This window comes from Sus scrofa, chromosome 1 (genome assembly GCF_000003025.6).
Source record: "Sus scrofa isolate TJ Tabasco breed Duroc chromosome 1, Sscrofa11.1, whole genome shotgun sequence".
Lineage (NCBI taxonomy): Eukaryota > Metazoa > Chordata > Mammalia > Artiodactyla > Suidae > Sus > Sus scrofa.
The window spans coordinates 236,717,755-236,744,608 of record NC_010443.5 but is presented as its reverse complement, the minus strand read 5'-3'; the positions used below and the strand labels follow the sequence as shown (position 1 = coordinate 236,744,608).

Below are 26,854 nucleotides of genomic sequence, written 5' to 3'. Positions count from 1 at the left end.
TTGATCCTTTAGAGATTTGGCCTAAAACACAGAACTAAGATAGAATGGGAGGAACCAGCTTTTGCCCCTTCTTCAAATCAGAGGTAGACATTCCCGCCTGGGCCTTTTGAACTAGTGTTGATATTTCTGGCCCAGGTTCCCAAGCCATCTGGACCCTTTCTCAGTAGGTTCCTTAAAAAAGGTAAGTGAGAGTCCTTGCAGGAGTAATCCTCGAACTTTTATTAGCACAGTGACATTTCCAGCTTCTGATTTGATTTTTCAAAGGGTCTGGGACTTGAGAGGGGAAGAAATGAGACAATTTCAGTGGTATCATAAAGACTGAGGGGCAGGCAAAATTCTTTCATCCTTGGTCAGAAAAACCTAGATGACAAATGCCTATGAAACTTTGTCTAATTTCATGGATTCCCCTCACTGCAGAGAAACCCCTGGATGAGATCGCACAGTTCCAGAGCCTTTTCTTGTACAAGTCCAGGGAGCACCGTCCACCTTGCGGCCACGGAAATGTCTGGAGTTGTCCTGTTATACTCCAAAGGGTGCCATTTACATCACCCACAATGAAAATGGAGCTTGTGCATCCCTGTGATCTGGCCTCTGAGGGGCCTCATGGCCTGAGCAGCCCAGACTTTCTGAGCCCCTCTTGCCCACTTCAACAAGAGCAGTTCTGCTTTATACTTGGGGGGTGGGGGTCCAAATTTAAGAAAACAAAAATTCTCTTTCTTAAAGAGTTTGAACATCACCGATCTCTTTCAATCACAACACAGAAGAGGGTAACATGAGGTTCTAAGAAAGGTACAGAACCTACCCAGCCTAAATTAGAATACAGCCTCTGCACTCACAGACCACAAATTGCACAAAATGAATGCAATTCTCGAAGGAAGCTGACCACCATCATATGAATAAGAAAAACTTAGAAAACTGCCAGCATGACTCAATACAAACAAGAATTTTCTAATATGCTAGAGCTGTATAAATATGGAATAGGCTGTTTGGGAACACAGTGGGCTCTTCATCATAGAGGAAATCAAGCTGAAACGGAAAAGCCCATGCATCAGTGCGGTGCAGAAAAAGATCTACAATGGGAGACAGGGTTGGACTAGATTACTTGTGAGCATAATCTGTGACAGGGTATTATTCTGGGAGATATATCCAGCATCTTAGCCAAAAAGTTCAAGAACCAATATCCACTGATTCCTATGTAGTCATTCATAAGAGGGAATGATAACAAAAAATAATAAAACAAAGTAGATGTTGTTTAAAGGCACAAACTTGCAATGAGTAATAAATAACCCCATGACTTGATGCACCGTATAGTGAAAAGAAACAAAAATATTGCACTATAATTACATAATGTGACAAATATCACAATAGCAGTCATACTACAATATATAAATATATAAAGAAATACACTGTACACCTTAAACTTACATGTTATATCTCAAATATTCAAGACAGAAAAAAGAGAAAAAGCACTGCTTAGTTATCTAAGACAACTGGATTTCCAAAGGCTGTGAGCCACTGTAGGTTTTTGGAGACCTCTGTGGAACATTATAGAACATCAGATTCAAACTATTAGGAACATCTCAGCATTTACAGATCAAAAAGTTACCTTGGAAACTTCCCCCAAGATATCTCTCTTTCTCCAATATCCTTCTGCCCTTAGAAGCCCAGCTGGATTCTATATTACCTAAGGTGCCTTTCCTGACCCTTGTTCTACCAACACCATGCATGTCCTTTTGGATGTTCTGGCCCCTCCTGAATCCTTCTGCTTCCTCTCGCTTGCAGGTTGAGAGCCCATTTAAGCCTGGGCCATGGGTCACCCCTGTGCCTCATAGGAATTGTCATGGGTGATCAGTGGGTGATCAACAAGTGTTTTGATGGATAGATGTATGTTCAGACACAAACAGATGGGTGGATGGATGGACAGATGGACGGAATGGTACTCATGAGAAAAGAGATCTTAGCAACAATATAAGTGTATTTTCTGTGAAAATGTTCTGGAGAAATAGAGTGAGTATTCACAACTAATGATTTACCTAATACTAAGCACAAAGTGGGAGAACATGAAGCAAACCTGAAGGCCATTTTTTTGAGTCAATATCTAATGAGATGAACTGCCACAGAGGACATAGAACCACTAAAATGAATGTGTTGTGTGTCTTGTCTCTAATCAAATGAATTAAATTAGCAGAACCATCATTTTAAACATTGTAAATTTGATATTCTATGACCCCAAAGTAAATTCTGATCTTATTGCTCCTTTTTTCTAGGAAAGAAAGAGACTCTGGGCTTTCAGAACTGTTTTCTAATCACTCAGCCTGACTGGACCTTCAGACCAGATGCCCTGGACCTACAGGAGACAAAGGATATTGGGTTTGGATAAGTGAGTTTTTTATTCAGTTGAAAGAGGGGACATACCATGGCAAGTGCCAACCAGACAGCCTCTGTGACAAAGTTCATCCTCCTGGGCCTCTCAGCCCACCCAAAGCTGGAGAAGACGCTCTTCGTGCTCATCCTGCTCACGTACCTGGTGATCCTGCTGGGCAACGGGCTCCTCATCCTGGTGACCATCCTGGACTCCCGCCTCCACACGCCCATGTACTTCTTCCTGGGGAACCTCTCCTTCCTCGACATCTGCTACACCACCTCCTCAGTGCCCCTCATTCTTGACAGCTTCCTGACCCCCAGGAAAACCATCTCCTTCCCAGCCTGTGCCATGCAGATGTTTCTTTCCTTTGCCATGGGAGCCACAGAGTGTGTGCTTCTGGGCATGATGGCATTTGATCGCTATGTGGCCATCTGCAACCCCCTGCGGTACCCTGTGGTCATGAGAAAGTCTGTCTATGTGCCCATGGCTTCCAGCTCCTGGGCAGCTGGAAGTGCTGCTTCCATGGTTCAAACATCCCTTGCTATGAGGCTGCCCTTCTGTGGGGACAATGTCATCAACCACTTCACCTGTGAGATCTTGGCTGTCCTGAAGCTGGCCTGTGCTGACATCTCCATCAATGTCATCAGCATGGGGGTGACAAATGTGCTCTTCCTGGGGGTCCCAGTTCTTTTCATCTTTATCTCCTACATCTTCATCCTCACCACCATCCTGAGGATCCCCTCGGCTGAGGGGAGGAAAAAGGCTTTCTCCACCTGCTCTGCCCACCTCACAGTCGTGCTTGTCTTCTATGGGACCATCCTCTTCATGTATGGGAAGCCTAAATCCAAGGACCCCCTGGGGGCTGACAAAGAGGATCTTGCAGACAAGCTCACCTCCCTCTTCTATGGGGTGGTGACCCCCATGCTCAACCCCATTATCTACAGCCTGAGGAACAAGGATGTGAAGGTGGCTGTGAGGAGCCTGGTGAGTCAGAAACTCTTCACCCAGTGATGTTTGGAAGACAGATGTCCCTGTAGTTCTGTGCCTCTTTCCTGTTTTCACCCATGAATCTCAGAAGAATGTGTCTCCCAAAGAAGATATACATAAAGAGTGATTAGCAAAAGATGGAATTACACATGTATTACATTGAATTATACAGAATTTTATCTGTTACTCAACCTAATTTTCAAAAACAATGAAACCTCTAACCTGATGGGAGTGTGACTTGAGGGGATGGAAGTAGAATGCTTCTGAAATCAATTAGCAATTTTCCTGCTACTCTACTGGGCAAGTCTGAATTCACTTTGAGGGCAGGTTGCTCCTTCTGAGAAAAACAGCTTAGTACACCTATGTGTTAAATAAAGATTCAAAATCCTACTCTTAAAAGGAGGCACTGAAGACAGTGTGGGGTGAAATTTCATGACCTAGCAGTTAAAAAAAAATAATCTTCATTAGAGGTGAAACGGCACATCTTCAAATTTTGTTTTTCTTGGAGGCAGAGCTGAGACTGGAGATGGGAATGAAGTTGGCTTTTTCTTTTCAGACTAGAAGGAGTTCCGTGGCGCAGTGGTAACGATCGATAGGAATGAGTTGCTTCATCCTGCGCTTCTCAGTTAACGATCCGTTGCCGAGCTTGTGTAGTTCAGACGGCTCGGATCCGCGTTGTGGCCGGTAGGGTGGCTACAGCTCGATTGACCCAGCTGGAACCATATGCGCGGAGCGGCAAAAAAAAAAAAAAAAAAAAAAAAAAAAAAAAAAAAAAAAAAAAAAAAAAAAAAAAGACTCAGAAGACTTGGAACCATGTAAATTCCACATAGGGCATTTGCTCTGAGGGCAAGGCAGGTGGATCCTGAAATACATGTGTGGAGGGTCTTAGCCTGGGAGCTCTCATAGCTGGTGTCTGGTTTTAAGCTTTGTTTTCCTGCCCTCAGTAAGTCTTGAGTACACAGTCTGGTCCTGTACGTAGTCTGGAGAGTTAAGGATGGATATATGGGGAGAGCAGAGCAGGGGCGCACAGCAATCTTCAGGGGGTCTGGGGTCAGGATGGCGAGACGTGACCAGGAGAAGATGGAGAAGGTGGCTGTTGGAGGACAAGTGAAATGATAAAACTGAAAGGCGGAGCCAGTTCACCGGGCACCTGACGAGAGGTCCAGAGGTAAAATGTGGGAGCATCTCAATCAGTAGTGAAACTTTTTCCTGAGAATCAAAATGTTCTAATGAAAACAAATGCTCTCAGCCAGCCATGCTTGGTCATCCTGGGCTCCTCTTGTGCGATACCCTCTTGGGCCACAGTGGCCTCCTGCTCATCTTGGGCAGAAATGCAGACCGTGGCTACTGCCCGTGTGGCCCCTTCAACAGTCTCTCCGACTGTGGGGGCACAGGGGCATGTTGCTGTTTCACCCTTTCAGACTCAGTATTATCTGTCCCACCCTATGTGCCTCTGCTTTTCTCTATTGAGCAGAGATCCCACCTAAGCCCTTCCTAGCTCACTGTAGGAGGAGGACATCAACTTGGGATTAAGCCTGACCTTGATAAATCAGGAGCCAACTTTAAAATGAAACATACTTGTAGAGCAAAATTTCCTTTCAACATACTTCACTTCACTAGTTTTGGCTTAAAGAAATGTTCCTAGTTCTGACCATGCCCCCCCCGCCATCTTTCTATAAGACAGAAGGATGTGTTCCTCTAGTTGCTGAAAGTGCTGCTGGAAGACAGCCTTCAGCTGTCAGCTCCAGGAATTAGCTAAAGGGGGCTCTTAGCTGAAGAGAGCCGACTCACCCAAGGTCATGCTCCCTTTCCCAGGGAAGCCCATATCCAATGACTGATTGATGTAGGATATGGAATTCCCATTGTGGTGCATCAGAAATGAATCTGAAGGGGAACCATAAGGTTGCAGGTTCAATCCCTGGCCTTGTTCAGTGGATTAAGGATATGGCATTGCCGTGAGCTATGGTGTAGGTCACAGACACAGCTCGGATCCAGCGTGGCTGTGGCTGTGGCGGGCAGCTGTAGCTCCGATTGGATCCCTAGCCTGGGAACCTCCATATACTACAGATGCGGCACTAAAAAGAAAAAAAAAAAAAGGATATAAATGTCTTGTTCCCACTAGGACAACTCTGAAGGGCCACCCCAGTACCAGTACCAGAGTCCCCCAGGTTTGACTGAAGCCTACATCAAAGCCCAACTTCTGCCTCTGCCCAATCCTCCTTCCTTATCTTCCCTTCCACCAGTACTGATCCCCAGAGCATAGGGAATAAGCTCCCTGCACCCCAGGCTCCATCTCAGAGTTTGATTCCTGGCAAAACCAAATTGGAACACCATGTAAAGTCTAATGCTCAAGTAACATGTGTTCTCCTTCCAGAATCATGGACACTGGCAATGGACAAATCATGGACAAATGTCATGTAGATTGGTTGGGTGAGGCAGTACAGTGTTGTGTTAACATCAGAAGCTTTGGAACCAGACCTTGGCTAGCTCCTCTCTTTATCATGGTTGTATCTTGAAGTTTATTTTATATTGTATATAACTTCTCTGAAATCTTCCAACATCCTACCCTGTCTACCTCTCTAGTTTAGTGTTCCCCAATCTTTTTCTTGCCTTGAAACACACAGAAAATAAAGGGATTTGTATGTCTCCTGGGTTAAGTGGATAAATCTACTCATGGCTGAAGGCAATTCACCTGGGGACTTAGGTCACTACATGTTGAGTTTAGTGGCCCCCTGGGGACTTAGCTTGGACTATCTGGAGCCTGTGGTATGCCAGCTAGAAAGCCCTGCCAGCAGTGAGCTGTCTCCTCCTTTAGCACCTGATGAGAGGACAGTCATGGCCCTCTGGCTGCAGATGATTGGACTCTTGACCAAAACAGGGCTAATCAGAGTTTCTCTCCAAGTGATTTGGAATTTGGATATAGAGACTCTTGTTGGCATAGAGCTCTTGACCACATAAATCCAGGTCTGATGTGGCCACATGCCTGGCAAAAAGAAGTTGGTCTGCAGGGAGAGATGACAAAGCGAAGGCCCCAAGAGAACCATAAAAACAGAGATAGAGGGAGTTCCCATCATGGCTCAGTGGTTAACGAACCTGACTAGGAACCATGAGGTTGTGGGTTCGATCCCTGGCCTTGCTCAGTGGGTTAAGGATCCGGCATTGCCGTGAGCTGTGGTGTAGGTCGCAGACATGGCTCAGATCCCATGTTGCTGTGGCTCTGGTGTAGGCCGACGGCTACAGCTCCAATTCGACCCCTAGCCTGGGAACCTCCATATGCCATGGGAGCAGCCCAAGAAATGGCAAAAAGGAGAAACAAAAACAAACAAAACAAACAAACAAACAGCAGAGATAGAGGCTGCAATACATAAGCTAAGACTTGGAAAAGTCTTTTTTTTCCTTTCATTTTGTGGGGAAAATCTAAACTTACAAAAAAATAAAGAGAATAATAAAATGACTGTTCATCAACGATCTGCTCATGGTCAGTGTGGCTCCATCCATACCCCCGTGAAATATTTCTCCCTCTCCTGGATTATTTTGAAACAAATGCTAGATGATCATAGCATTTCATTATTAAATAGTTCAGCATTTATCTCTAAAAATTAGTACTCTTACAAAACATAAGTAAATTACTATTGAAACTAAGCAGGACCCTGCAGGGCCTTCCCTCCTGGGTATAAAATAGCTTTATGAGAGTCCCCATTTCTCGTTTGTAAAAAAAAAAAAAAAAAAAAAAGACTTTAGTCTCCTAGAATTTCCCTGCGTTCCAAAAAGCAGATTCAGGAGTTCCCACTGTGGCTTAACAGAAACAAATCTGACTGGTGTCCATGAGGATGCAGGTTCAATCCATGGCCTTGCTCAGAGGGTCAGGGATCTGGCGTTGCTGTGAGCTATGGTGTATATTGCAGATGTGGCCTGGATCCCACATTGCTGTGGTTGTGATGTAGGCCAGCAGCTGTAGCTCTGGTTCAACCCCTAGCCTAGGAGCTTCCATAGGCCATGGGTGCAGCCTTAAAAAGCAAAAAAGCAAAATAATAACAATAATAACAACAATAAAATTTAGACATTCCCATTGTGGCTCAGTGGTTAATGAATCCGACTAGGAACTATGAGGTTGTGGGTTCTATCCCTGGCCTTGCTCAGTGGGTTAGGATCCAGCATTGCTGTGAGCTGTGGTGTAGGTTGCAGACGTGGCTAGGATCCCACATTGCTGTGGCTCTGGTGTAGGCCAGCAGCTACAGCTCCGATTCGACCCCTAGCCTGGGAACCTCCATATGCTGTGGGATTGGCCCAAGAAATGGCAAAAAGACAAAAAAAAAATAATAATAATAATAAAATTAAAAAACAGTGGATTCAAAAAGCTATGGTTTAGGAAAGCAAGCAAAGGCAGAAACAAAGGACAAGCAAGCCCAACAAAATCTTTCTCATGATTGTTACCTTAAACTGATGCCTTGATTTATGACCTCAAACTATTGGGCAAGTGTCCTGTGGCTTCAACCAGCTGGCTACAAGTGGACTTAAAACTGATGACACCAGGAGGGTTAATTCAGAACTGAAACTCCTGAACCATCACGAAGGCTCTAAGTAAATAATAAAATGCCTCAACCATGGCTTTTTCTCTCTCTTACAAAGACGTTAACAGATCACAAGAGCATGATTTACTAGTTTGCTTTGCAGAAACACACAGATCAATCACAATCACCAGTGACACATGGAGCGACTCGAAGGTGCCAGGAAGTCTGCAACCTTACGCCCCAGCCAGCCAGCAGGATGGGTTTGAGACACATCTAGGTTTCCTGTCTTCTGGGTTGGCACCTCCTTGATTAATAAACTTTTCTCTGACATTCCGGTTTGTTTGACCTCATTGTACACCAAGCGAACAAACTTAGGTCTGACAATACTATTATTATACCTAAAACTCAAAAGTAATCCATTGCTATCATCAATTATCCAGCAGTTTTATTTCACTAAGTGTTTTATAAATGCTTTAATATCTTAGTTTATTTGAGCCAGAATCCAAATAAGATTATATATGATAATTAACCTCTTTTACTCTATATTTCCCTCTCTCTTTTTTTTTTTTTCTCCCTTCCCTCTCCCTCTTTTTTAACTTACAGTTTTGGGGAAGGAATAGTTTCCCAGTATGGGAAATTGCAGTTCACCTAAGAGTTCTGGAACCAGTTTCAACGTGTGGGCATAGAGTGGGGGTTCGCTACCTCCCACCACGTCATTCTCAGACACCTGCTGAGTGTCCTACAATTTAACTCAGTTCTGACATGATCTACCAGGAGACAGAAGCAGATTCCCCAGGTTAAAGGCTCAGTCCTACAAGACTGCTCTCCCCATCCCCTCCACCCTACCCCTGCCACTTTAGACATTAGCTGCAAGCCTTGGTTGCTGCCTATGTTTCTGACTGACCAGAGATATTGGAGGTTCCAACAACCCCCTACTTGGGTTTGATTAGTTTGCTAGATAGGCTCATAGAACTCAGAGAAACATTTCACTTACTAGATCACTGGCTTATTACAAGAGGATATAACTCAGGAACAGGGAGGTGGAAGGGGTGTATAGGGCAAGGTATGGGGAAAGAGTGTGGACCTTCCATGCTCTCTCCTAACACAGCACTCTTCCAAATCTCTCTGTGATTTCCAGCTGGGGAGCTCTCCCGACTATGCCCTCAGGGGTTGTGTGGAAGCTGCATTTAAATAGGCAGGACTGGTTAAATCACTGTCCATTAGTGATTAAGTCAACCTCCAGCCCCTCCCTGGAAATCAGGGGCTCAGACTGAAAGTTCCAACCCTCTGTTCAGGATTGGTCCCCCTGGCAACCAGCTCCAACCTTAAGTGCTTTCCAAAAGTCATGTAGTTGTGGTTGAAATGGACTTTTTACAAATAACAAGACACTTGCTCCACCTTTTTGATTTCTAAAGTGTTTTTCAGGAACTGAGGACAAAAGACTAAATGTTATGAAGAAAGTTGTTCCCATGGCTCTTATCACTCAGGAAATTCCAAGAATTTTAAGAGCCATGAAAGGTTTTGGCAGCTGTGAGCCAGGAACTGTGGGCAAAGATGAAATATATATGAGAAATACATTTTGGTCATCTAAACAAATGGGTATCTACTTCCTATAAGTCACAACATCACATTACTATAGTCTGCATTTTGAGGTCCTTTAGTATCTATCCATGTATTCTTATAAATTGCTGATTAGATCTAGATACTTAGAGGTTTCCGTTTCAGTATAGTGATGAGCTCATGGCTCCTGAGATCTTTTGACAGAACCCTAGTATCTTTTTCTTTTTGCCACACCCACAGCATGTGAAAATTTCCAGGCCAGGGACAGGACATGTGCCACAGCAGCAACTCAAGCAGCTTCAGTGACAACTCCAGATGCTTAACCCGCTGCACCACAAGGGAACTCCAGGACCCTAGTATCTTTGTGGCTTCCTTGTTTTCTGGTTATGTCAAGATGTTCCAGGCTCCACTGCACAGTCACTGATGCCATGAACAGCGTAGGGGAGGCTTGCACCGACATGAAGCATGAGTAAGACCAGTGCTTCAAGAGTTGGCTTGCCAAGAAGTTCCTCCAGGGAGAGGGCTCCAGGGACCCATGCGCTGACCTCTTCTAGCATTACAAGCAATGTGTTCAGAAAGCAATAAAGGATAAGGAGATGCCCCTTGAAGGACTGGAGTTCATGGGCCGTGGCAAAGAAAAGCCTGATAGCTCTTCTTGACCTTGAGAGTCACCTTGAAAATGGACTCCTCAAATCAGGAAATTGAAGACCCTGGATTGTGTTGATTAAAGCTGTGAAGATAGCTATCTATTTAATGAGTTTAGGAGGGAGGAGTTTCTTCCCTGCTATCTTTCTCTCACTTGCAAAAGGTGATGAACTGTCACTCTCTGCTTAGAGATTTCAGAGATTTCGGGCTTTGGCATCTCCCCAGGAACTTGGTGTTCTAAATGATGGGATTATTTGGGATTATGGTTGAAATACTTGTCTGGGATCAGTTTTAAATATATCTTGTATGTAAATATAGATAAGATTGTCCCAGGATGATCAAGGTTGCCTGACCTCTTGAGTTATGCTGCAAAGGACTTTATACTACACTGTACTGGGGTAATTGTTCGTGAAGCAATTGGTGAGGATCTCCTTTCTCTCAGGGAGCTAATGCTCTGGAAATGGTTCCCAGCAAAATTTTCAATCAATGCTTTGCAGCTCAGTTTAATTTTGGTATAGTAATTTAACTGCTAAAATTGCTGGTGGGGAGTTCCCATTATGGCTCAGGGGAAAGGAATCTGACTAGTATCCATGACGATGCAGGTTTGATCCGTGGCCTTGCTCAGAGGGTTAAGGATCCGGCGTTGCCGAGAGCTGTGGTGTAGGTAGCAGACTCGGCTTGGATCTCTCATTGCTGTGGCTGCGGTTTAGGCTGGCAGCAACAACTCCAGTTCAACCCCTAGCCTGGGAACCTCCTTACGCCACAGGTGCAGCCCTAAAAACATTAAAAAAAAAAAAAAAGATTGCCGATGAGCTGGGTTATCAAAGATGAAGACAGCTTTTAACAGTTCCCTGCCTTAATAAGAGGTGCCTGATCTCCTATTAAGATGTGAAAGCTTTGGGAGTTCCGGTCGTGGCTCAGTGGTTAACGAATCTGACTAGGAAACAAGGGGTTGCGGGTTTGATCCCTGGCCTTGTTCAGTGGGTTAAGGATCCGGTGTTGCCGTGAGATGTGTAGGTTGCAGACGTGGCTTGGATCCCTGGCCTTGTTCAGTGGGTTAAGGATCCGGTGTTGCCGTGAGATGTGTAGGTTGCAGACGTGGCTTGGATCCCACGTTGCTGTGGCTCTGGCGTAGGCCACTGGCTACAGCTCCGATTTGACCCCTAGCCTGGGAACTTCCATATGCTGCAGGAGCTGCCCAAGAAATGGCAAAAAGACCAAAAAAAAAAAAAAAAGATATAAAAGCTTCAAGAATGCTGAAGTGAACATCGTTTCAGAGCTCATGGTGTAGTTCAGGAATTAAGATCCTTGGAGCAGCTATGGAAGAAGATCCTAAATTGCAAAGATGTGCTGTTGCCAGCTTTCGACTTAAGCCTGTGTATTAAGTCAACCTGTATATCAAAAATGCCAAAAATGCCACATCTGGTTAAATGGGGGAAGAAAAGTTTGCTTTATTTGCCTTGTTTACCCGCCCTGCCCTGTAAAGCCTATAATCATGAAGATGGAATAAATTATTAGTTTCTTTAAAAAAAAGATATTCCAGGCTCAACATGTACAGTTCCTTTCCAGAACTGGAAACCACCATTTTATCTAAGGAGCTCTTGTTTCCCTTAGTGAGGATTGGCATCTGGACACCACCATCTGGGTACTACAGGTGCTATTGAGTTTTTCATAGTTTCTGGATATTTTCAGTAGGAAGAGAATACATATGTACCATTTAAATTAAGATGTACAGAACATTTACTTAACCTCATTACTATCATACCTATACCTCCTTCTCCCAGTACTATCTCTTCATTCCAGAAAAGTACAGAAAGGGTTTAAAGGTACACGAACGTAATAAGATGTCAAGACCTAACATGTGCACAACTCCCGTAAAGAGCAGAAGTGAGTCAGGTTGTCCCTGTGATGTGTATTCTGATTCCCATGTGCCTGGCAGTATTGGGACCAATTATAACAGCTGAGGCAATGGTGTGGGACCTTCTCTTCCACTTGTCCCTGAGCTTTCCACAGGGGGACCCCAGCCCATGAGTAGGGTACTAGGGGGCAGTGGGCTGGGGAAGAGTTTGGGGAAAAGTCAGCCATACAATGAGACACCAACATCAAATGCTTTCACTGACATGTGGAATCTGAAAAAAGGACAGACTGAACTTCTTTGCAGAACAGATGCTGACTCACAGACATTGAAAAACTTATGGTCTCCGGAGGAGAAGTTTGGGGGGTGGAGGGATGTGCCTGGGCTGTGGGATGGAAATCCTGTGAAATCAGATTGTTATGATCATTATACAACTACAGATGTGATAAATTCATTTGAGTAATAAAAAAAATGGAAAAAAAAAAAAGAGTTTGGGGAGAAACCCAAAGAGGAAAGAGAGAGACACCAAAGCAGACCGTCAAGGCACCTTACAGCTTAGGGGTGACTTTCTAAAATCTTGGTGAGGGCAGTCAGCAGCCCTTCTTCACCATGGGTGGCCTCTGGCAGAAAAAAAATGTGTATGTTGCAAACAAGAAGGAAAGTGGCAGACCTCTGAATGGGGCCAAAAGTCCTGAATTCTGCAATGCTGCTCTACCTAAGAGAGGTTTACAGTGTTTAAGAGCCGCTTAGAAAGGACAGGTTTTGTTGAATATTTGAAAGGATGTAGCCAGAGCCAAAGCCAGGTATCTAAGGTCAACGGTCTCCTAGGTTTTATTTTTTATTTTATTTTATGGTCTTTTTGTCTTTTTAGGACCGCACCCACAGCATATGGAAATTCCCAGGCTAGGGGTTGAATCAGAGCTGTAGCTGCCGGCCAACACCACAGCCACAGCCAACGCGGGATCCAAGCTGCATTTGCAACCTACACCACAGCTCATGGCAATGCCAGATCTTAAACCCACTGAGCAAGGCCAGGGATCGAACTCGCTTCTTCATGGATACTATTCAGGTTTGTTAACCACGGAGCCACAACAGGAACTTCAGTCTCCTAGGTTTTATAATCATGGTTTTTTACAAAATACACAGTGTATTTATTTCTTTATAAAACATAGATGGTCTACTGTACCAATACATTATGTGCATCATAAAGTGTTTACGGAAATTAAAAAGATGGGATAGATATAAAATAACACATAAAAAAGAAGAGCTAACATGGGACAAAGAAGAAAACAAGAGTGGGTCACAAATTCACTTAATAATTCATTCAGCAACTATTCATGGAGTGCCGACTGTGAGCCAGGTCCAGTTTTTACACTCAGGATACATTTGAGAATAATGCAGGAAAAAAAAAATCTCTGTCTCTGTAAAACTTACATTCTAGCAGGAGAGAAACATAGAAGAATCAACAACTAACATAAAGAAAATAAGAGGAGTTTCCATTGTGGTACAGTGGTTAACGAATCCAACTAGGAACCGTGAGGTTGCAGGTTCGATTCCTGGCCTTGCTCAGTGGGTTAAGGATCCTGCATTGCCATGAGCTATGGTGTAGGTTGCAGACACAGCTCAGATCCCTCGTTGCTGTGGCTCTAGCATAGGCCGGTGGCTACAGCTCCGATTAGGCCCCTAGCCTGGGAATCTTCATATGCCACATATGTGGCCCTAGAAAAGGCCAAAAAAAAAAAAAAAAAAAAAAAGAAAAGAAAAGAAAAGAAAATGAGAGAGGGCGTTAGAAACTACATGGAATCAGGACCGAGGCATAAAGGAAGACTGAGCACTGGCATCTAATTTGCTCCTTCCTGAAACACACACTATTTTTTTTTTTTTTGGTTTTCTTTAATTTTTGTTTTTAATGACAAAATCAACAAGGTTAAGGAGGAGAAGGGAGATAACAGAGTGACATTTTGAAGGCTGGAAAGTGGACTAGTGCTCATTTCCATAGCAGATCTGATGCAGCCAAATCCTAAGCCAGAAACCAGGAAAGCTGAGCCACAACCGGACCTATAGCACTCTCCGCCAGGTCCCTCTGGGACCAGGGATGAAGGGGAGTGCTGCTAAAATAAGGAGGATTAGGCAAAAGATGTGTAAGAAATACAGTTCCTACATCCCTTTCTGCCTTCCATGACAGTGGTCCACTGCTCCTTACCTACCCCAGCAAAAAGTTTATTCTCCAGAGAGGATAAGGCACGCACCTAAGAAAGACTTCAAACAAGAGGACATCCTTTCTGCAATCAACTGACCTCTTTTAAGTCCACAGCTGTGGTACCTGTGACACCATGATGGCAGGGACCAGAACCAGATTTGTTTGTGACTCTCCCAATGCCCTTTAAAGGCCTGGCCCATGGTAGGCACTCAGGATCTATTTGGTGGGACATAGACAAGAGGCAACCGTCTAGGTCATTTGCTTCTTTCCAGCCCTGAGATCCAGAATTTGGACATGCTGGGGATGCTACAGGGACTTGTCCTGAGCAGTGAGTTTCATATTCTCCCACAGTGACCATGGGCTCTGCTAAGAGTTCTCACTAACTGGGGGCAGGACCAGAGTGACCCTTCTTGTCTCATGCTTTCCAGTAACTCAGCAGGATGGATACAGAGAAAGTGGGGGCTTGGGGGGAAGAAAGGATTTCTGGAGAGACTTCAGAATAATTGGATCTTAGGGACACAATCTCAGATGCATAAAGTTTCTAAAATGTGTCACTTCATTTTCTAAACTTTAAATCACTTCAGGGACTAGAGTAATCCCAGTACGGGGTTGGGGGGGTGGTTAAATAGCTTCGTATAGACAGTGGATGGTCCTCTGTGGATTTTTCTGAAACACAGAACAAATACAAGAAAACTCAGCTTTCATCCATTTCGGGTGCTAACTCCTCTGGCTGCTACTTTCAGACCAGATTGACTATTTGGGGCCTCTGGATTATTCCCCAGACTGAAGAAAAGTGAGTTTTCTTTAGCAACCTATTTATAAAAAACGGAGGCGAGCACTTTTAGAAGAATATGTAAACTCCTGTGGGCCTACCCCATCCCTGGCTTCATCTCTTGTGACTAAGTGGCATGTGGCGAATGTGAAGGAAAAAGACATCTCAGTGATGTGACAGAAGGTCAAGGAACAAGACATCTGTGAGGTCCCTTAGTCCCTGGGACGACATACCTCTAAAAATATCTGTGCCAGAGTGAGTGTTAGGGAAGCAGCAGCCCAGAGAAGAAAAGGGCCTTAACGATACCCAGGCACTAAAGGGTGGGCAAAGGCCAGATCCTCAGGTAAATGCTCCTGAGGAGTTTTGCAGGTGAGTGAAGGGACGAAGGAGACTGAATATCCCAGGGGCCTGGGATTGTAACAGCAGGAAGGCAATAGCCAAAAGGGCTTGGAGAGGGGAATGGCCAGGAATTGAGAATGAAGATCAGTTATTTCCACCAGTCCTGTAACCCATGGGTGGAGGGGGGGTGTCTGGGGGGGTGTCTGGGGTGTGAGGAAATCATACAAATGGAATGTAACACTTCACAAAATTAGTTAAAATGAACTGACCACACATGGTAAAACTTGAAGTAAATATGTGCTGTCAATCTTAAATATGATTTGGAGTTCCCATCATGGCTCAGTGGAAATGAATCCGACTAGGATCCATGAGGATGCAGGTTGGATCCCTGGCCTGACTCAGTAGGTTTAGGAGCTGGCGTTGCTGTGGCTGTGGAGTAAGCCAGTGGCTACAGCTCAGATTCAGCCCCTAGCCTGGGAACATCCATGTGCCTTGGGTGTGGCCCTAAAAGACAAAAAAAAAAAAAAATCTTGAGTATGATTTTAAAAATTAATCCAATCTGGTGATATGGCAAACACCTCTATAGGCAGCCAAATATCACAAGGTAGATTTTGATCAATTTCTCTCTATTTTACTTAGAACAAAACAAGGAACCCCCCCAGATTTCTAGAGCTGTTCTCTAAGTGCTCAGCAGGACAAGTTTTCTTACTGGCTTTCTGGTCATTTTAGGCATCAGAGAATCATGAAGTTGGGTTTTTCAATTCTTACAGGCTACAGAGCAGATGCATCATGGGCAGATCTAATGGGACCTCCTCAGTGGTAGGCTTCACACTCCTGGGCCTCTCAGCCCACCCAAAGCTGGAGAAGATGTTCTTTGTGCTCATCCTGCTCACGTACCTGGTGATCCTGCTGGGCAACGGGCTCCTCATCCTGGTGACCATCCTGGACCCCCGCCTCCACACGCCCATGTACTTCTTCCTGGGGAACCTCTCCTTCCTCGACATCTGCTACACCACCTCCTCAGTGCCCCTCATTCTTGACAGCTTCCTGACCCCCAGGAAAACCATTCCCTTCCCAGCCTGTGCCATGCAGATGTTTCTTTCCTTTGCCATGGGAGCCACAGAGTGTGTGCTTCTGGGCATGATGGCATTTGATCGCTATGTCGCCATCTGTAACCCCCTGCGGTACCCCATTGTCATGAGCAAGGCTGTCTATGTGCCCATGGCTGTCAGCTCCTGGGCAGCTGGAAGCACCACTGCCACAGTGCAGACATCCCTAGCAATGCAACTGCCTTTCTGTGGGGACAACATCATCAACCACTTCACCTGTGAGATCCTGGCTGTCCTGAAGCTGGCCTGTGCTGACATCTCCATCAATGTCATCAGCATGGGGGTGGCCAATGTGATCTTCCTGGGGGTACCAGTTCTGTTCATCTCTTTCTCATATATGTTCATCATCATTACCATTTTGAAGATCCCCTCAGCTGAGGGGAGGAAAAAGGCCTTCTCCACCTGCTCTGCCCACCTCACTGTGGTGGTCATCTTCTATGGGACCATCCTCTTCATGTATGGGAAGCCTAAATCCAAGGACCCCCTGGGGGCTGACAAACAGGACCTTGCAGACAAGCTCACCTCCCTCTTCTATGGGGTGGTGACCCCCATGCTCAACCCCATTATCTACAGCCTGAGGAACAAGGATGTGAAAGCTGCCATGAGGAACTTGGTAACTCAGAAATGCTTCACCCAGTGACAGTGGAGGGGTCTCGCTGGTTCTCTGCTCTCTGCTTTCCCTTACTTATGGGTCTCAAAGTATAAGGTGAAGGGCTAACTTCATCCAAGTGTACAGAGGTAAATCTAACTTTTTGAGAGATGTGCTTCTTTGAAAACTCCATCCTGTTCTTCTTTACTTTATCCCATCTTCTTGCCTTAATTTATCCCAACTTCCTGCTTGAAAAACTGTCACAGTGCTGGTAAATGACTTAAGCTTAAGAACAAAGACCTAAAGGCATGAATGACTTAAGCTTAAGAACTGTTCTCTGCCTAAAGGTCAGAGTAAAAGCTTAACCTTTTACCAGCTAAGAGGCTTTTAATACAGTAAAAGAACTTATATAATAGTAAACAAACCCTATATCATCCACCCATAGCCACTCTTCACTTGATCTCATCTAAAGAGCACAATAAAAGCAGTGTGGTTTCTTGAGGCAGTGCTCTAGGTCCCTGAGACCTTGAGTCCCTGGGTTCCCACCTTTACTGTCTCTGTGTCTTGTTTTATGTTAACTTTTTTCCTTAAGACCTGCAGCACCCATTCTTCAGCCCCATCCTGCTGAGCTGGTCTCTGGCACTAACTGCACACAATCTCGTTACACACAAGAGTTCTGCATGAACAGGAAGCATTTAATGTGAATTTCCCCCTCATTCTATAAACAAGTCTACAAAAGCATATTTCTTTTTTTTTGTCTTTTCTAGGGCCGCTCCCGCAGCATATGGAGGTTCCCAGGCTAGGGGTCTAATCAGAGCTTTACCCTCCGGCCTTCACCAGAGCCACAGCAATGCGGGATCCAAGCTGTGCCTGCAACCTACACCACAGCTCACGGCAACGCTGGATCCTTAACCCACCGAGCAAGGCCAGGGATCAAACCCGCAACCTCATGGTTCCTAGTTGGATGCATTAACCACTGTGCCACAACGGGAACTCCTACAAAAGTATATTTCTGTTGGTCAAGTCTTACACCTCCCTAGATCTGTGAAGCATACTGGACAAACGGATGTCAAGGAAAAGTAACTGTTCAAGTTTTACTGTTTAATTCATGAAAGGCTCTCATCTGTAGGTCTGTAATTCAATTGCTCCTTGGCTCTTTCTTTGAACACATTTGAATGGGTCCTTATTTCTACATCATCTTTCAACTCTTCCTGCTCCATATCAGATAATAACAATATTTTCATCTTTATTTTCATTGCTTCTTTCTTCTTCTTGTCATTTTAACTCTTTTTTTTTTAGTTACTCATTCTATATTTAATTAAAATACGAAAGTATGTCTTCCGTCTGCACACAGCAGAATCAATGGATTTAGGTGCACACAAACTTACATCTGGTATTCAAATATTAGCAAGTAGACTTTTCTAACCACATTTAGTACTATGTAATTCCTCAATGTCATTTTAACTCCGAAAACCATTTCTTGAATTGTTCTCTTCCTATGCCTTCAAAATTAACCCCTTTCTCTTTGTCCTTAACCAAGGCCTCCACCAGAAAATCATTTATATCCTTGGGGTAGAAAGGAGAGGGAATAGAGTAGGGCAAATCTGAGACAAAAGTCAAAGGTCTGAGCCTTTTTCTTTTCCCTTTTTGAAAATGTTATTGGTCTCTGGGTTCTGTCCCTGGGTAGCACTGACTGCCCATGGGTCATCAGAGTAATGTGGAAACTGAGAGATACCGAGGAGAATCAAATGAATTCTATTAACCATTAACCACCTGACTGGCTTGACCAAGCATGCAGCCAAGGGTGAGCATCACTTGCTTCTCTACCTAAGGATCCCCAAAGCCACATAGTCAGAGGCAGAGAAGATGATGCTCAGAGGGACAAGAAGGAGACACCTAGGAATCAGCCTACATGACTGGTGAGGACTGCCAAGTCAGCTCCCTAGAACAATTAATCTAGAAGTCTAGTTAAAAGAATGAGCAGAATAGAAAACTTCTGACAGTTGATATGAATTTTTAATCCAAAAAAAAAAAAAAAAGAGGAAACCAGAGTTCCCATCATGGTGCAGTGGGAACGAATCCAACTAGGAACCATGAGGTTGAGGGTTCAATCCCTGGCCTCGCTCAGTGGGTTAAGGATCTGGCATTGCTATGAGCTGTGGTGTAGGTCGCAGACTCGGCTCGGATCTGGTGTTGCTGTGGCTCTGGCTCTGGCAGGCAGCAATAGCTCCAATTAGACCCCTAGCCTGGGGACCTCCATATGCCACAGGTGTGGCCTTAAGAAGACAAAAGACGAAAAAAAAAAAAAAAAAGAAAGAAAAAGAGAGAGGAAACAATTAACAATCAAAGCAATTAGCCTTTGCTGGAAAAGAAAAAGAGTTATTGCAGGAAGATGGTGAAAACATTAAAGAGTTCCGGTTATGGATCAGTGGTTAACAAATCTGACTAGCATCCATAAGGACGCAGGTTTGATCCCTGGCCTTGCTCAGTGGGTTAAGGATCTGGCAATGTAGTGAGTTGTGGTATAAGTCACAGATTCGGCTTGGATCCTGCTTTGCTGTGGCTGTGGTGTAGGCTGGCAGCTATAGCTCTGATTAGACCACTAACCTAGGAACCTCCATATGCTGTGGGTATGGCCCTAAAATAGCAAAAAAAAAAAAAAAAAAAAAAAAAAAAAGAAGAAAAAATCAGTTACTTTCTTGGTAGAATTAAAGAGGATATTGAATCAATAAAACAAGAGAATCTACCAAAAACAAACAAAAACAGTGGTTAGGAGAAAAGATAGCTGCAGAAATAAGAACATTTTCTTAGGGGAAAAATTCTACTTGATCAAATGAAATTCAGTAGAATTAAGAGTAGATAGGACAACTTTTTAAAATGAACTTTTAAATTAAAAATAACAAATTTCTCTCCTAGATTTCAGAGAAAAAAACAAAGAGATTTAGGTTATTTGAGAATGGAGAGGCATGGGACATAGATCAGGGGATCCAACATGGAATTCATGAAGAGAAAACACAGCAGCTGAAAAACAAATAATAACTAAAGAGAGAAAAATACATTTCACTGAACGGAAGGTTTTTTTGTTTGTTTGTATTGTTTTTTGTCTTTTTGCCTTTTCTAGGGCCGCTCCCTCGGCATATGGAGGTTCCCAGGCTAGGGGTCGAATCGGGGCTGCAGCCACCAGTCTACGCCAGAGCCACAGCAACGTGGGATCCGAGCCAGGTCTGCGACCTACACCACAGCTCACGGCAACGCCGGATTCTTAACCCACTGAGAGAGGCCAGGGATCGAACCTGCAACCTCATGGTTCCTAGTCAGATTCGTTAACCTCGGCACCACGAAGGGAACTGCAACTGAACAGAAGTTTTAAATATTCCGTTTATAAAAGGTTCATCAATAAGCAGGTAAGAATTCTCACAAAAGACGTGCATACATAGATTCAAGGGTAATAGGTGATTCCTATATATACCAAAATAATTCCAGAGGCCTTTCCACAAAAGAAAAGCATATTTCCTAACAAGGAGTGACTCAGACTAGTCTGCTGTTCTTCAGCCCTAAACGTGGACATCAGTAGAACAAAGTTCACAGGGTCCTGAGGGAAATGGGCTGTGAGTCCTGAGTTCTACACACCCCTCATCACTGCGCGGCTATGAAGGCTAAAAAGATACTCACTGTCATATGTAAGTACAGAAAGCCACATACCCCCATCCTCTCTTTCTGTAAAAGGGATTTTATTTAGAAATTTCCCCCAACAAAAAGTTAAAAAAAAGAAATAATGGGGCGTCCTCTTGTGGTGCAGCGTGTAAAGGATCCAGCGTTGTAACTGCAGGGCTTGGGTTGCTGCTGTGGCATGGGTTCCATCCCCGGCCAGGGAACTTCCGCATGCCACAGGTGAGGCCAAAAAAATAGTAATAATAAGTGATTAATTTTAAAAAGAATTGAAAGGATGAGATAGATATCGTATATAAGAAACATTAGAGAATGATGAAATGCATAAGACCAATAAAGTCTAGTTCATTCTTACTCCAAATGTGCAAAGATGAATATATGAAGGAATTATTAGCAATCGTGTTGAGGTAAACACCAACAACAAAGCAATGATGAAGCTCCAGGAACAATTCTAGATGACGTCATCAAGCTAGGAAATGGAGAAAGAGAAGCAAAGTTACAACCCAGTGAAGGCTCCATCTTATTGGAGATGTGGTGGGAAGGAGGTTCTGATAAATAGAGTCCATTGCATTGATACTGAAATGCAACAAAAGCCTAAGATGCTTGTTGAAAATTTAAAAGAATTAGGATAAAGACTTTGAAGGAATTAGAGGATTATGAAAGAACAAAGAAAGTTGATCAGGAGTTCCCATCGTGGCGCAGTGGTTAACGAATCTGACTAGGAACCATGAGGTTGTGGGTTCGGTCCCTGCCCTCGCTCAGTGGGTTAACGATCCGGCATTGCGGTGAGCTGTGGTGTAGGTTGCAGACGCGGCTCGGATCCCGCGTTGCTGTGGCTCTGGCGTAGGCTGGTGGCTACAGCTCCAATTTGACCCCTAGCCTGGGAACCTCCATATGCCGTGGGAGCGGCCCAAGAAATAGCAACAACAACAACAAAAGACAAAAAGACCAAAAAAAAAAAAAAACAAATAAGAAAGTTGATCAAATGAAAAATTGAAAAAAAGTCATTTATTGGAGTTCCCATCGTGGTGCAGGGGTTAATGAATCCGACTAGGAACCATGAGGTTGCGGGTTCGATCCCTGCCCTCGCTCAGTGGGTTAAGGATCCGGCGTTGCCATGAGCTGTGGTGTAGGTTGATGGCATGGCTCAGATCCTGAGTTGCTGTGGCTCTGGAGTAGGCCGGTGGCTACAGCTCCAATTGGACCCCTAGCCTGGGAATCTCCATATGCCATGGGAAGCAGCCCCAGAAAAGGCAAAAAGAACCCCCCCCAAAAAAAAGTCATTTATTGAAACTGAGTAGATTACAATCACTGGATATTAAGAAAAAAATAAAAACATTACCCAGTAGTAGGTTTTTTTTTTAAGTTGTTATAAGATTCCCAACATTAGGAATATTGGGAGATCAATTACTGAAACCATTTCAATTAACAGACAAAAGAAGAAAAAGTAATGCCATCGACAAATGTTGAGAAGTCATTTGTAAAATTTAGCATCTATTGCTGACTTTCTAAAAGCCGTGGACCTCAGTCAAGGAAATCATCCTCAACATGAAAGCATCAGAACAACAGCAAACAGCACCCTTGATGGCAGAACACCAGACCCAGACCAGGACATCTGCTCTCAAGGTCTGCATCTCTCTGCAGAGTCTACCTAATTAAACCAGGTTAGGAAAATAAAAAAGAAACAAAAGATAGAAAAGACGAAAACTATTCAATAAGTAAACAAATGTTGTTTACTTACAGAAAATTTTTAATCAAATGCAAAACTACTAGAACTAGTAAGACAGTACAGAAGGGTGGTTTTATATAATTCATACCAGTCACAACAACTTTAAAATACCTAAGGAAAATACGTAAAGAAATATGAGAGACCCATATGAGCACCATATGTTTACAATGGCCATGAAGCAGCAGAAGAATTTTTTTTTTTTTTTGGTCTTTTTAAGGCCACACCCAAGGCATATGGAGGTTCCTGGGCTAGGGGTCTAATCGGAACTGGAGCTGCTGGCTTGCCTGCACCACAGCCACAGAGACGCCAGATCCAAGCCGCGTCTGCAACCTATACCAGAGCTCATGGCAATGCCGGATCCTTAACCCACTGAGCAAGGCCAGGGATCAAACCTGCGTCCTCATGGATACTAGTCAGATTCGTTTCCGCTGAGCCACAGTGGGAACTCCAACAGAAGAATTTTTAAAAGCTGTTTTCGTTTTGAAGGGAGGAAAAGCCCTGAATGTAAGCTTTGGGGAAGAGTACCCTCCAGTGCTCTCATTCAAAGCATTCTTCCCTCTCACAGATTGAGACGACCCAAGCTCTGTCCATTTCCCCATCCCTAGAGCAGGACCATCCTATTCGTTGGCAACAAAGATCTAAGCCCAGGGCTTGGAGGCAAACACAAAGGCTCACTGATCATAAGTTCTCAGAAGCAAAGAAAACCAGCCTTTACTCCAGCCCTTATTTTGGAAATAGACCAGACCACTCACTAACAAATGAAGTCTTCCAAAGCTCTCCATATGTTCAAGTTAATTTTGACCTAATTAGTACTGGTGGCCATTTCCCTCAATTTAGACAATTCCCAAAATCTTCAAGAGAGTGGAGTATCCGATGAAGGTTATCCCGAAATATGACCAAATCAAACAATACAGATAATCACAGACAACATGTCAAGACTATAATCCCCCAAATAGCTTAAATTGGAGCATTTCAGATGCCAGACAGGGAATGGCATGAAAGGGAAGGACAGGGGGTGTGGGAGGTGGGGGTTGGGGGGGAGCAGGCGCTAACTGCCTCTTCCTCCTCAGCTCCAGCCCATGGCTGCCAGACAGGGATGCAGGCAGCGGGTGGGGAGAGAATGCAAAGAGATGCTCCCCCTGCTGCTGGTCCCACTGCCTCTGGTGTTTGCACAGCGGAGTGTTTCCCAGAACTCTGCAACACTATAAGTATCACGAGCACGAAACAAAATTTGTCCCTCAGCCACTTAGAGCTATGGGTTGCACTTTGCAGCCTCTGCACACAAAAGCCACAGTACTGCTGGAGTTCCTAAGAATGCCATCACAAGGCCACTGACATCTGCACTGTAATCTCTTGTTTAGGGAGGAAATGGCTCCCACGCACTCTTATCGTGTGATTCTAGTGGGGCTGCTGATTGTAGCACACCAACCCTTGGCCGGAGCAATCTGTCTAAGGGAAAACATGTGCCCTAGGTCAAACTAATGAGAACCATGCCCCAGGATCTTTCTAATTGGAGCAAGAAGAAAAGGGGTCCTGTATTAGCTTTCTATCTGCACTGTAGATCGCCACTTAGTGGCTTAGACAAGGCACATTTATAATTTTGCCACTTCTATGAGTTAGGAGATCAAGCAAGTCCTCTGCAAGGCTGCAGTTCAAGGTACTAGCCAGGGCTCAGTTCTCATCTGGAGACTCAGATAGAAGAATGCGGGTTAGGCTGCTGACAGCTCTCTTCCCTGGCATGTGAGAAAGTCTGTTTAAAATGAAGCCAAGAAGAGAGACAAGTAGAGATAAGAACCAGATGAAGGGACAGAGAGTCCTAACATGTTGAGTCCCTAATTCCATCTGTGCCTGACACTGAATCCACTCTTGAATGTCTTGGTTGGATGCGCATTAAAGTTTATTTGGGGAATAAGCTTTCCATCTAGAAACTTTCAAAGCCCTGACAATTACAGAGCCCAGAGTAAAAAACATGTTTTATCATCACCTTCTCTTGCTGACCACTGCATGCTCCAACTGCAATTCCATATTTATATTCCATGGTAGATCATTCCCAACTGAGACAGAAGAGACTGCAGACCAGTCTTGGTCCAATTCCAGGCTCTTTTTCAAGTAAAACAAAAAGAATGAACTCTTTTCAGGCCCTCACTCGCATAAAGACTGATGCCAAAAAGCTAAATTACAAAAATCAGTAAAACAAATACAGTAATGTACTCGGTGGGTAATACACTGTGAGCAAGTTTCATGTATCCAAAAAATGAGTAGGTAAGTTGAATATTAAAAATTCATCACACTAACAAATTAAGGACGAAAAACCAAATAATCATCTGATAGATGTAGGAAAAGTATGTGGTAAAATTTAATGGCCTGACAATAACCATTCTACTCCAGCTGAACATCTCAGAAAAAAACAATGGCCCCACTGCCATCCCACCGGCAAAGGCTTAGCACATAGCCTATACTTCTGCTCTTCCCAAGCGATGACAAGGCAACCCAACCAATACCCTGCCAATGTGATATCAGAGGAGGCTGCGGAGGGAGGGAGACATTTGTCACCACTGGGTAGTAATAAGTCTCCACCCCACTCCACAGTGTCAGTGGAGACCATGTGGGAAGCTCCTTCTTCTTCCCACTTGGGTGGTATCAGAGAGGGCCTAGAGGAGAGTCAGGACTTGTGCCCCGTGCTAATGAGGCCATCCCTTCCCATGATGTCAGCAGAGGTTGTGGGAATTACACTAAGCACTCCTGCCTCTGCCAGCCAGGAGGGAGTCAGCAGAGCCCGAGTGGGGAGCAGAAACTCCAAGGAATGCAAGCCTGGTTCAATACTGAAAGATCAGCCAACGCAGTCTATTGACAGGCTATATAGGACTGGGGATTAAGAGGGTGGAATAGAAGGATTGGAGCTCAACTTCTCTCCTAAAAACAACAAAATTTATAACCAAATGCTGAGCAATCTTCAACCACATGGACCGGAAACTTTCAAAAAGATATCCTACTCCAGAAGACAAAGAGGAAGCCACATCAAGAGGTAGGAAGGGCAGTTACATGATATAAGCCACCCCATACCTCCCAGGTGGGAAGCCCCACAGACTGGAAACTAACTGGTTCACAGAGACTCACCTATAGGAATGACAGTTCTGAGTCCCACATCAAACTCCCACGTGTGGGGATCTGGCATGGGAGAAAGAGCCCCTGGAGCATCTGGCATTGAAGGCCAGGGGGGCTTGTGTGCAGGAGCTCCATGGGACTGGGGGAAACGGAGACCCTGTTCTTAAAAGGCGCACACAGACTTTCTCGTGTCCTGGGTCCCAGGGCAAAGCAAAGTTTCCATAGGAATCTGGGTCAAACCTGACTGCAGTTCTTGGAGGACCTCCTGGGAAAACAGGGGTGAATGTGGCTTGTTGTGGGGGAAGGACATTGGAGGCAAAGCTCTTGGGAATATTCAGCAGCATGCCTTTCTCTGGAGGTGGCCATTTTGAGAAAATCTTCCCCCCACCCCCCACACCCCATCAGCAGTGAGAAGCCCCAGGCCAAACATCAATCCAGGTGGGATCATGGGATCACAGCTCCGCTCATCAGTAAACAGGCTGCCTAAAGACCCTCCAGGCACACAGCCCCCTCTAATCTCACCCAGGGACAAAGCCCCACCCACCAGAGAGAAAGGAATCAGCTCCACCTACCAGTGGGCAGTCCCTCCCATCAGGAAGCCTACAGCCAGCCCCTATACCAACCTCAGCCACAAGGCGGGCAGACGCCAGAAGTAAGAGAGGCTACAACTCTGTTATCTGTAAAAAGGTCACCACACCAAAAACCTATAAAAATGAAAAGACAGAGAACCATAATTCAGATGATGGAGAAAGAAAAAACCACAGAAAAACAACAGTTAAGTGGTCGGGAGATTCTCAGCCTCCAGGAAAAAGACTTTAGACTGTAGATGCTGAAGATGATGCAAGACATTGGAAATAAATGGGAGGCAAGGATGGATAATTTACGGGAAACACTGAGCAAAGAGATACAAGATATAAAACTTAAACAAGCAGAGATGCCAAATACAATCACTGAAGTAAAAAATTCATTGGAAGCAGCCAACATCAGAATCCAGGAGGCAGAAGAACGAATAAGCGAGGTGGAGGACAGATTAGTAGAAATTATGGATGGGGAACAGAAAAAAGAAAAAAGATTGAAAAGAAATGAAGAGAGTCTCCGAGAACTCTGGGACAACATTAAACGCACCAACATCCGTATTATAGGGGTACCAGAAGGAGAAGAGAGAGAGAAAGGGACAGAAAAAATACTCAGAGATAATAGCCAAAAACTTCCCTAACATGGAAAAGGAACCACCCACTCAAATCCAGGAAGTGCAACACGTACCATATAAAATAAATCCAAGGAGGAATACCCCGAGACACATATTAACCAAACTGACAAAAATTAAAGACAGAGAGAAAATCTTGAAAGCAGCTAGGGAAAAGAAACAAATAACATACAAGGGAACCCCAAAACGGTTATCAGCAGATTTTTTCAGCA

At 44.4% G+C, this 26,854-nt stretch overlaps 2 protein-coding genes and 1 pseudogene across 2 annotated transcripts; all 3 read left to right on the top strand.

Annotated features, from left to right (window-relative positions):
• LOC100513390 (olfactory receptor 13C7) lies at positions 2,332-3,842 on the top strand. Its single transcript, XM_003121991.2, has one exon. It carries the CDS (start codon positions 2,417-2,419, stop codon positions 3,374-3,376), a length of 960 nt encoding a protein of 319 aa, XP_003122039.1. The 5' UTR covers positions 2,332-2,416; the 3' UTR covers positions 3,377-3,842.
• Positions 9,852-10,082, top strand: LOC100513577 (annotated as a pseudogene).
• Positions 16,017-17,036, top strand: LOC100514941 (olfactory receptor 13C7-like). Its single transcript, XM_003121996.3, has one exon. The coding sequence runs from the start codon at positions 16,024-16,026 to the stop codon at positions 16,981-16,983; it is 960 nt and encodes a 319-aa protein (XP_003122044.1). The 5' UTR covers positions 16,017-16,023; the 3' UTR covers positions 16,984-17,036.